The sequence below is a fragment of the Physcomitrium patens genome, chromosome 2 (assembly GCF_059467195.1).
Source record: "Physcomitrium patens ecotype Gransden chromosome 2, ASM5946719v1, whole genome shotgun sequence".
Taxonomy (NCBI): Eukaryota; Viridiplantae; Streptophyta; class Bryopsida; order Funariales; family Funariaceae; genus Physcomitrium; species Physcomitrium patens.
In genome coordinates this window covers 4,106,787-4,118,340 of record NC_143411.1, presented here as the reverse complement: position 1 = coordinate 4,118,340, position 11,554 = coordinate 4,106,787, and the positions used below count along the sequence as shown (strand labels likewise).

The following is an 11,554-nucleotide window of genomic DNA, read 5'->3' as shown; positions in this document are numbered from 1 at the left end:
TTGTAAGAGAAATTAGAATTTTATTACTCCTTATGGAAATTTTTCTTATAATAGGTAATAATGTTACAAATGCATATATTACTAAAGTAAATAGAAATACATTTAAGAGACAATATTTTTCTTAAGAAAAATCATAAAAACTTCTTATACATGATTTTTATCTATAAGTGTCCTTGGATGTGCCATGTAACAATAAAAAGTTTCTCTTATAATTTATTCTAACTAAGAGATTTCTATGGAAGAGTCCTATATCTTCAATACATAACTTCTAAACTTAATGGTTTTAAAAAACCTTCTACATGGCCTTCTTATTAGATAGTATACTTGTACATAAGATTATCATTATTCTTAATAGGGGGATTCAAACATGATATTTTCACAAAACCAAATAACTAAAATTCAACACTTAATGTTTCTAGGGTCACTTGAAATATTAAATCCAATATATAACCATTTAAACTTTATAACCCTCTGATATTATTCCTTAATTCAAACTTTATTATCCCCTTGGTATAGAGTCAGAGAGAGTTAAAGTAAGTAATGTGGTTTTTGATATTTGACCTATCCCTCTTTTGGTATTTCGATTTTAAAATCACCCACCTTGTAAGGTGGGTGATTTGGTAAAGTATCAAGTGATATTTTAAAACATCACAAGATACTTCAAGCTTGCATCATAATAGAAATATCACCCGAAAAGGCTATGTTTGAAACCCCCTAATCTTCTCAATGTCTTTTTGTAATCCAAGCTTGATTCAAGACTCTTTCACACTTTAAGCTTGAAATAGAAATTCCAATAATTTCTTATTGAACATACCTCCTTTTATTTTCTTCTTTATTGTACATGATTGTATTGTGTTTTGACAAGTATAGATATATTCATGCTCTTGATGCATTCTTCTTTGTCTACACTCCCTAATAATACAAAATATATTATAGAGGATATACAAAAAAAAAAAAATAATAACAATAATAATATTTTTTTAGAAAGTCATTCATAAAATCAAAAATTAGGACTCATTATCATTTTCAAAATATTCATATTGAGTATATGTAATTATTTAAGTAAAAACCAGATCTACACTAATCTTGAATCTATTAAATTATAAATTATTTTTAAAGAATCAATATTGAGTTACAGAGAATTTTTCAACATGTCATGTAATTGGAATCCACTTTCACAGTGGCCTTAAATCTACCTTCGTTGAACCTGGAAATTCTATTTACAAGAAGCAATTTTCGTCGCTTAAATCTGAGCGTGGATGTGGGTAAGCCTAAGGGATTCGATCCACCATCCTCGAAGTTTGTTCATGGATAGGATCAAGCTCGGGCTGGTGAAGAGGCTTGGACTGGGGTTAGGTGAAACAATGGGGTAGGTTAGAATAATTAACCACGAGGAAGGCGGGGGGGGGAGGGGGGAGTAAAGTGTCGGCACGGGGAATATCTCGCCACCTTCTTCATCAGCCCCTGTTTCTACTTCTACTGCTGCTTCGTCGTCTTCGGGGCTAAGCTTGAGCATAGCCACGTTCGTAGCCCTGCCACAGCCATTATGATGCCCTCGCACCGAGCGATCATGTCTCCGTAATTACACCACGCTGCTTGCAGAGCTGTGATCATTCTCCGCCGGAACCCCCGCAACATTCCCTTTGGGTTGGGTTGGGTTGGGTTGCCACGCAGGGGCGCAGCGAGGGAGCACGGAGACCAAGGACAGACGATGTGAGCGTGGGGGGGAGGGAGGGCGTAGACGAGTTGTGGGTGTTGCGAATGGTGAAGCGCAGGTGGAGTTTAATGGTGATGGGGATCAGGAATTAGAAGCTTGAAGCTTGGGGGTGGATTGGTGAGTTATAGATGAGGTTAGGAGCGGCGCTGGCGAGGTGGTGGATGGTGAGGTTGGGTGATTGGGGTGTTTCCGGGGGAAGCGTTGATTTGGTGAGTAGTTATGTCTGTCGCTGATTCAGTGCGAGAGCGCTACGAGGTGTCCAAAGCTGAAGTGCAGAGCCTGCGGGAGCAATTGCACGAGAAGAGGGCGTCGCTCCTTGACACTGATGGTGGGCCTTTCATACCTGCCGATTTTGTTGTTGTTATTAGTTTCGTATTTATGGTCGTTCTTTCTTCTCTAAAATGATACCTGATTTAGTTAATGCTTTGGTTTTTGACGATGTAGAGAATATGCGGTTCTATGGGGAGAGAGTGAGAGGGAGAGATGTATTGGAAATGAGTTGGTGTTCATCGTATCTTGGTACTGGAAATGATATATTTTGCATGTTTTGGACATTATCAACGCTGAAGTCTTAAGTATGTAATCTATTGGATTTGAGGTGTAATGGCTTTGGCAACGTGCTCTAGTTACCGAAGCAATTGTACGTCCTGGGGATAGTAATGAACCTTGATATAGAGCCCTGGAGAATGAACAATCATTGGAAGTGTGCTCTCTGCTGGTCCAGCTTAGAGGTCGAAGTTTTTAGGTTTACTCTCATTTTACTGAATACGCTCGGATGCTGCATGAGAAGGATTCTTGTGATTTTTAATTTAACATAGAAATTTTGGTATTGCTGAAACACCAGTGGCGACAACTGCGCAAAGTCAGGGATGTAAGCCGGTGGACATTAATAACCTTTATTTCAAGTGCGTCAGAACTCTTCAAGGACATACAGGGAAGGTGGGTGCAATTCAATGTAGTCTTGCTTCCAAATCGCTTAGATCAGCTTTTATCCATTGTGCAATTCTTATGTCTTCCCACCTCGATACAGAGAAACTGAATTCAGGATGCATCTTCAATTTCTAGTGGATTAGCCAAAGAAACAGGTGACTTAGTCACAAGGCAAGTAAAGTTATGTAATCGTAAAGAATCAAGGAACTAAGGATCAACGAAGCTTCTGAGCGTTGTAGATTGAGCATTGAAGGTTGTATCTGAACAGATATATTCTCTAGACTGGGCGTACCGGGAGACGTCGCGAATAGTGTCAGCATCGCAAGATGGCAGGCTTATTGTGTGGAACGCCATTTCAAGTCAGAAGACATATTCTTTGAAGTTGGCGTGTGCCTGGGTCAAGGCAGCGGCCATTTCACCTGGTGGCAACACGGTTGCATGCGGTGGTCTAGACAATGTATGTTCCATATTCAACCTCAGCTCTGTCCCTGATAAGGAGGGCAATTTGCCCGTGTCAGGCACCCTGGCGGGTCATACGGGCTACCTCTCGTCCTGTAAATATATGCCAACTCAAGAGAAACACATTGTGACGAGCTCTGGAGATCATACTTGTCGTTTTTGGGATGTTGAAACCCAGTGTTGCATTGCTGTTTTTGGAGGTGACATTCTGACTGGCCATACTGGGGACGTCATGAGGTGAGTAGTGGCATGCTGAAGATTTTCGTGGTGTGTGTGATGATGCGACTCGAAACTTCTTTGCATTACCTATGGTGGATTTCGTTTCAGCTCGTGCAGTCTCTAGGTTTTGGATATCATGTTGCAGCATCGTAGTTGATATCAATAGAAATATTGAAGTTTGGTGATTGAACAAGTGACGCAGAATCGACCCCTTAAAGAGTATGAAATCTAACAACAATTAATTAAGTTGCAGAACAACGTTGCATCTCGATCGGTATATGTAGAATCTGCTAATACTTGCGACAAATTGGTTTTTGGAGTCAAGTCGAGTTGCTGGCCCTGAGAAATGCACGCGAAGCGTGACTAGCCGAATAGTGTTATTTGAGCGGTGACTAAATGGAATTTGATGGGTGATGTCTACAGTGTATCCGTCAGCTCAAGCAGCCCCCATGTATTCATCTCAGGCTCATGTGACAAAAGTGCCAAGCTGTGGGATGTCAGGACGCCAGCCCGAGCGCAACGTACCTTTTATGGTCACGAAGGTGATGTAAATACCGTGAACTTTCTATCTGAGGGTCGTCACTTCGGAACCGGGAGTGACGACGGTAGCTGTCGACTCTTTGACATTGGCACTGGACACGAGTTGCAACAATATTGGGACAAGCAGGCCCTTGCCCGGGGTCCTGTCAACGTTACTTCAGTAGCGTTTTCTCGTTCAGGGAGACTGCTCTTTGCAGGCTATTCAAACGGTAATTGCTATGTCTGGGACACCTTATTGGCCAAGGTATGATCCACTGGGATGAGTAGTTCCCTCAAATACGTTCATACTACTTAGCGAAAGTGCTATTGTTTTGAAATGTGTGATGTACATCCCAAGGCAGCTGTGAATGAGCGAAGTACATATGTACTTCAGTTCGAGTCCCTTAGCTTCGGATTGTGTCAACGTACTTTCTCTGTGAGCAGGTTGTGGCAAACTTGGGTGGAGGCAGAGATGATGGACATACCAATCGCGTAAGCTGTCTAGGGTTGGCGGCTGATGGTGATGCACTTTGCACAGGAAGCTATGACGCTACTCTCAAGGTTTCTTGATCTCCAGAATCCTTTTCTTGTTTATTTTCCTTCAAGTCTGTTAATGTGGACTTGTAAACTCTGTTTTTATAGTGCAGCCACTTTGTGCTAAATCCCAAAGTATTCCATTTGTCATTTCAGGTCTGGTCGTGTGCCGGGAAAAAATCATAATACAATGAATGTTGAGACGAGCAGCTGCTTGAAGTCGCTTAGAAGGACATTTCGTATACTCTCGTCGTTGCGAGTCCTTAATGAGGCACTATGAGGTATATTTTATGGACGCGTTAAATGTGACATTTAATGTATGCAGAGGATGTAGGTGGTTGCTTGACCAAACGCAATGTCTGGGCTTTCTAGAATGTTAACAGAAGCTACCACTGATGCTTCTGGTCTCTTTAGATGTAGAGATAGGGGTAGGTATTACGTTTGAACATCTATCTGACAAACCAGCATTGATTCTTTGATTCTTTGAAGTCACGCTACTTGACATTTCCTACGTCTTCAGAGGTCCTTTATGTGCTATAATTGTTTGGTGAATAAGCAATTAAGTTGATAGGATACTTCTTACAAAGGTAGACGAGCTTAGTTAATTATTGTAAATTTTTCCACGTTTACAAATTAATGCTTTGACAGAATCGGGGTGAAAGGAAGTTGCTACTCAGTGTTTTCTAGTTCCTTTTCCTAGTTGATTTTGAAGGCCATGACGTTAGGGCCTTCACATGCAATTTGGTTCGTTGTGAAAAGATGTGAATGAAGTACTTATACATGCATGTAGCAGATACTCACACATGGTCTCTCCTCACAAGGTCGTGCGACCACCCTCAATCAGTTCCAACTTGGTAGAGTGGATTTTAATCTGAACACGCCTTGGATTAAGAAGTATATACACACCCCAGAGAGTATTAGAAGCCAAGCATTTTGGCTTCACTCGTCTGATGGTCACTACGGAGTTGCGGAGATTAAATTGAGAATTGAAGGCAATCCATGACAAATGCTTGTACTAGCGCTGATATCAGTAGTATTTCAGTGAAGGACGATGGATGTATTACCAATTGTGACTCCAATTTGAGATGTAACGTCATCTGAAAATAGTCCGGAAATGTTAGCTAGATGATAAGATAATTCTTCACGAGGGTTCTTTTTTCGATCCTGAAATGTGCTAAAGTTAACGTGCACCAAGCAATGGTCCATCTCCCACTATCCAACATTTGTACAAACTAGTTCAACTTTGACAGGGATCCTAGCAGAAAGAAAAAGTTAAATCGTTCAACTTACGGTTAATCAGTGGATAACAACAACATAATTGCCAATGCAGGATTGCGGAGAGGTAGGACTAGTTCTGGGAAAAAATCCGGCAGCATATGCTCTTCAGTTTAGCTCCAACTTCACTCTACCAATGTTTGGAACACATCTATCTACCACACAAACTACGCCCGAAACTCCTCCGTTCTCTTAATCAATCGTAGTAATCGTTCCCCACACCAAAACGGAGAATGCACTAGTAGGGGAGATTTCAAGTGCACGTAGACTGGAGGGACCAATAGTCTGGCTACAAAAGAAACCTTGCTACATCTCAATTTTCAAGGATAGTCCGCACCAATGTTAACTGTAATAAGAACAATCAGGTCACTACACAGCTGCAGTTGAGTCCAGCAACAAGGGCATGTTTGGTATGTAGATATATAGTAGTTGACTCATGATCATCATTTCGGCATATATTGCCGGTGATACAGTGCATAGAGAAACGTATCCAGAAATACTCTAATACCGTCTGTATTATCCATATGTACCAAAACACTAAATAATTCAAAATCTATTGCATTTACGGAGCACAAGGAGCAAGACTAGAAAGGTATTCCAGAGCCAAAACCAGCAAAATGCAAAGTGAGGGGAAGAAGACTTGATCGAAAGTATTATACTAAAAAAATCCTAAACTTATAATACATCAATTATGAAAATGACCAGAATATGTATTGACGGTCACCAAGCTGTAAGGTTGCACAGAAAAATAAGATATTAACCCTTGCAAAGGATGGATGATCTTAAGTCCTCTGTTTCGCACACACCAGCACCCATTCTGGGATGGACGGTGCACAGGACAGTTTCAGCTATGAAGGTAATATAGAAACTAGAGACCTGAATACAGACGATAAGAAAACATCATAAGCATATGATGTGATAATCCTGGCATCTGAGGTTGACACCAAGTTAGGTACGCCTTACAAACTGAAGAATTCACCGATGAGCCCTGCTTACCCACGAATGCAATCGTGATCACGACCGAGTAAATGGCTTAAAATTTCAAGACAGTGATGACTACGAATGCAAAACGCAGGAGATTACACAAATCAAGTGAGTCCCATCAACAGACGAAATATTGGGCTTACTAACCAAGTGTTGGAATGACTAGGCTTTCATCCCCGCGGGCTGCTGCTGCTGCTGCACAGCCGCAGCCTGTTGAGGCTGCCCGTAATTGAGGGGTCTGCGGAAGAGCATGATGTGCGGCTCAGGTCGGTGAATTGCATAGTGCACCCACCCGCGTGATTGCTGGACTCCGATTCCGCGCCATTCAGCCTGTATTCAGTCTATAGTTAGGCAACGAGTAAAAGCCGAAATCTATAAATATATTCGTGATAAAAGCATCCCGATAATTATGTTGACAATGACAGTGCATAATACCAACAGCCAGTGCTTGTATACAGAAGTAATAACCTGGTCCTCTGAGCTAATGGTCTGGTACGCAAATAGAAAGAACACGGGCAAGCGTGACTAAGACAAAATCCACATGTAATACCTCGGACAGAAGCCGGTTCTTGGGTAACAACTTGGCAATGTCGGGAGGGAGCACAACATGCCTGAAGCACTCCAGAAAAAATCAGTGGACCAGGGGTAAGAATTGCAGTTATGCTTTACCAACATCTAGAAACTTGCAGCCGCATTCATTCTCACCAGGAAGTGCCGAATACACAAATCAATTCAATTATCCTAACCCTACTAAAGTCAAAAATAACGTTCTAAAGTCTATCAAAGAGTTAATGTCGTCCATTGAAATGCAACACGCACAAGAAGACGAGACTCGAAATCAGAAAACAACTAGAATTGTCTCAAACCTCAAAAAAAGATACTCGAAAACATTAGGGTAGGTAGGCAACCGGTTCGCGGTTCTTCTCAGATCACCAAAGCAACCGAGCTTTAGGTCACTGAAACCCAAAACCTCAAAGACATGGAACTCAAAAACCGACCCGAGGGCACGCACCTGTACTCGTAAGTGTCATCGAAGTACTTCTCAGAATACTGAATCTGAGGCATCCCTTAAGCGCTGTTCTTTCCCACCACTATTTTCCAAAGCAGGAAAGGCCAGAAACACTCCGCCTCAAACCACTGTCCAAGCCCAACCACACTGGACAACCATCACAAACCTAGCCTACGCGCAGAAAGCGGTATACAATAGGAATTCGATTCCCCTTACTACATTACACAGCATGAGCCCTCAACATCCACCATCACTGTATGCGGAATCGAGCCACCGAAGACAAAGACGAAAAATAAGAAAAACAAACAGGAACCCACCTGGTGTACAAGGCCAATCGAACAGAGAAAACTAGTGCGCGCGGCAGAAAGTGTAAGAAGCGGAGAGATGGTGTTGGGCAGCGGCGACGCAACGGGCCAGAGGCAGCACAAAGGAGGAGGAGGAGGCGCAAGGGCAGCGACAGACAGAGAGGGGGTAGACAACGTGTCGCGGACTCAAGCAAGGGACCAAGCAAGCAAGCGGGGGAAAATTTCAAATTCCAACGGGTCGGAGATTTAATGCGCACACCCCCCTCCCCCCCCCCCCCCAGTGCTCCTCACTGTTCCCGTGGTGTTCCCCATTGTTCCCGCACCTTCCCTTCGTTCCCCAGTGTTTCGCTTGTTCCCCACAAATTCCCCTTGTTCCCCGAATATTCTGTTCAAACTTATTTAGTGTCATAAATCGATTTTTACTTATTTTGATGTCATATTTTTTATTTTCAAATTTTCAAGGAATTCTATTTTTAAAAGAGTTAAAAATATAATTTAGTGTATATTAGGAATTTTTAATTTAAAATATTAAGTACATTTATAAATAAATAAAATTATAAAATAAAATATCATAAAAAAAATTGAAGCGTGAATTCTTACAATCATCATATTAAATTAATAATAATAATAATATTATTATTATTATTATTATTATTTTTAAATTTTATTTCATTCAACCTATTATTTTTGAAAAATATTTTTAGATTTTTTTATGGCTATATAATATATGATGTTAAGAATATCAAAAATTATCTTAATGAAAAAAATATCTATTGGATATAACAGGAAACACATTTATTTATAAACTCTTTCCAATAGATTTAAATATAACTTTCAGATTTTTAACAAAAAAGTATTTTTAGTTTTGGTTTTGCTTTTTAATCTAAAAAATGATACTAATAAATTATTTTTACATACATGTATCTATAGATAGACACATGTATATTCTAAAAGATATACTTCAGTATAATATATAAAAAAAATTAAAATGTGTTGTTATAAAATAATAATAATAAATTAAAAGTGTGGTTTGAATCATAATATATAAGTAGTGTATTTGTTAGAGATTGAAAAATAAGAGATCATAAAATTGAGACGTACAAGCAGAATTAAATATATATTGTATTAGAAGCAAAATTAGATACAAGACTAAATAAATAAATAAATAAAAATACTAAAATCACTCTAAAATTTAAGTTGGAAATATAAAGATGCTTATTTAAAATGTTTCAATTTGGTGCTTTGGAAATTACGTGAAGGGTTCTTAGAGCTATAAAATATCTTTGGAGTAAAAAATAATATTTTGCAAAAAATTGTGGAGAACCAAAAAAGACTTTGTATAACTATTGGAACTTCTAATGAAGTATGGAAGGTTTTAATAAATTTGAAGACAATTATTAAAGTTTTTAGAATCTCATAGATTGTTCCACAAGAATCTAATAATTTCCAAGGATCCATAAGAAAAAGTTTAAATTTATCTTGAATAAAAGACACACATAAATAAGATTTTAGATGGTTTAAAATATTCTAAAAGGTGCTTAATTTTAGTTTTTGTACATGTATAATATTACATCATTTTCCAAAAACATAAAAAATAATAATAATAATAATAATAATAATAATAATAACACGATTTTGTTTTCATGGTGACTTATTATTACTCCAAAAAAATCAACACTTTTCAAAAGAATTCTTATTAGATATATTATTCACTGGTCTTTATATAATAAATGTATATTCCATTCAACCAAAAATTATAGCTACAATTTTTTGGTAATATTAAATACATTCTAATAACATCTTTGTAAGTTAAGACTTCCAAAATACCCTCAAAAAATGATCTATCAATTACTAGCTTCAATTCTGCTAATTATAATAGTAATCAGGATTTGAACACTTCCTTGAACATCTTAAGATCAAGTTAATTTACTTAAGAGAAAAATTGTATATAATTGTATATAATCTTTAATAAAGTTGGATTGATTTACATACTACTTACAAATTTAAAAGAAAAACTAATTGGATTTATTTAGTAGATAATTGGAAGTAGATCAAAATGTTAATAGTATAATTTCTATAATAGATTAAAAAAAATGTGTAGTTTTTGTTAAGAAAAAATAAATGAATCTACTTAATATTTTATTTTTAATTATCTATTATTTTTATGATGGTATTTATGAATATTATATTAAATTTGATGTTTTTATTTTTAGAAATATAATTATTTTTAGATGGAAATAAAGTTGATTAATCAAATATTTTATACTTAGGCTTCTAATATCTACTATATGATTATGCAATCAAACAACAAGAAAGGGCACAAACTTTATATTAACCAAAATATATATTTTTATAAATAGAATTAACAATATAATACTAAATAATTATATTGAAATTTACTAATTGTTTTTATTCTATGTTCCAAGTAATTAGAATTAGTATGTATTTTTTATTTGTATAAAAATAAATTATTATAAATATATGTGTATTATTAGAGAATATAAAATTGCAAAACAATATATATATTACTATTAGATTCAATTAAATCTTGTAAAACAACTAGAATAAATATATTCTTCATAAATATTTGATTGAAGGATGATTGTAATTATTTTCGAATTTTCATAAAAAATACAAACAAACAAATATACATACAATATGAGACAAAAGTTTGTACATGGTAAAAACACTTTGAATATAATAATATCTTGTTTAGGTTTAGAAATGATATAATGAAAATATTTAAAATACATATATAATTAATGTATAATGAGATCTTTATATTTTAATGATTAAAAGTATCACAAGCACCATGTATGGTATTGCAAAAACCAGTAAAGCAAGAATTTGACACCAAATTGGAGAAATTGACTTCTCTTAAACATCATTGTTATTTTTTAGTATTACAAGCAATCCATAATAGATAAATAAAAAAAATCACATCAAATAGATATTAAAATAATAATAATAAATAATAATAATAATTAAACTTTTAATAGAAATTGAATCATGTTTTACTTTATTGTCTTTAACGATTCTTCAAACAAGTAAAACAAAGAATCGCTTAACCAAAATATTTTTTAGTTATATTGACAAAAGAAGTTTATTCAACAATTTCATCAATTAATGATATAATAATTATAACAAACAATCATAGTAATAAACTTCTTACATATGAAAGATCACAAATTAGCATATTCTTAAAGTGAAAGACATCAATAATAATAATACCATAACTATTTAACAATAACATTGAATTTTATTAGTAAAAAAATCATCATGCAATTTAAACAATAAATAATTATGTTCTTTGTTCAATATATTTTGATCTACGTAAACTGAAAAAAAAATGTTCTAATATTGGAAATGATCTTTCAACACATGTTTTATATATGCTAGATTATGGTATAAAAAAATAAAATGTACTTTCATTTGAGATGGATGAATGTATAATAAAAAAATATTTATGTAAAAGTTCAATGAGACAAATAAACAAAATAATAAAATAAAATAAAACAAAATTATCAAAATAATTGTCTGTAACATATTCTTTTTGAAAATAAGGCATATTGTTTAACAAGATGTAAATATGTTAATGATATT

General features: G+C 35.9%; 2 protein-coding genes across 3 annotated transcripts; one reads left to right on the top strand and one right to left on the bottom strand.

Moving 5' to 3' along the window:
- Positions 1-1,514: 1,514 nt before the first annotated feature.
- Positions 1,515-5,028, top strand: LOC112278789 (guanine nucleotide-binding protein subunit beta-2). The gene is made up of 6 exons (XM_024512557.3): positions 1,515-2,045; positions 2,562-2,656; positions 2,916-3,343; positions 3,749-4,109; positions 4,289-4,405; positions 4,535-5,028. Exons 1-6 carry the CDS (start codon positions 1,937-1,939, stop codon positions 4,562-4,564), a joined length of 1,140 nt encoding a protein of 379 aa, XP_024368325.1. The 5' UTR covers positions 1,515-1,936; the 3' UTR covers positions 4,565-5,028.
- A 1,250-nt stretch (positions 5,029-6,278) lies between these two features.
- LOC112278790 (cyclin-dependent kinases regulatory subunit 2) lies at positions 6,279-8,096 on the bottom strand. Of its 2 annotated transcripts, none has more exons than XM_024512558.3 (5): positions 7,964-8,096; positions 7,650-7,774; positions 7,188-7,248; positions 6,785-6,967; positions 6,279-6,641 (listed from the first exon to the last, which is right to left on the bottom strand). In XM_024512558.3, the coding sequence occupies exons 2-4, from the start codon at positions 7,700-7,702 to the stop codon at positions 6,800-6,802; spliced, it is 282 nt and encodes a 93-aa protein (XP_024368326.1). In that variant the 5' UTR covers positions 7,703-7,774; positions 7,964-8,096; the 3' UTR covers positions 6,279-6,641; positions 6,785-6,799. The 2 variants fall into 2 exon arrangements, with proteins under 2 accessions (XP_024368326.1, XP_024368327.1); XM_024512559.3 differs by having other exon boundaries at positions 6,279-6,529.
- Positions 8,097-11,554: the final 3,458 nt, after the last annotated feature.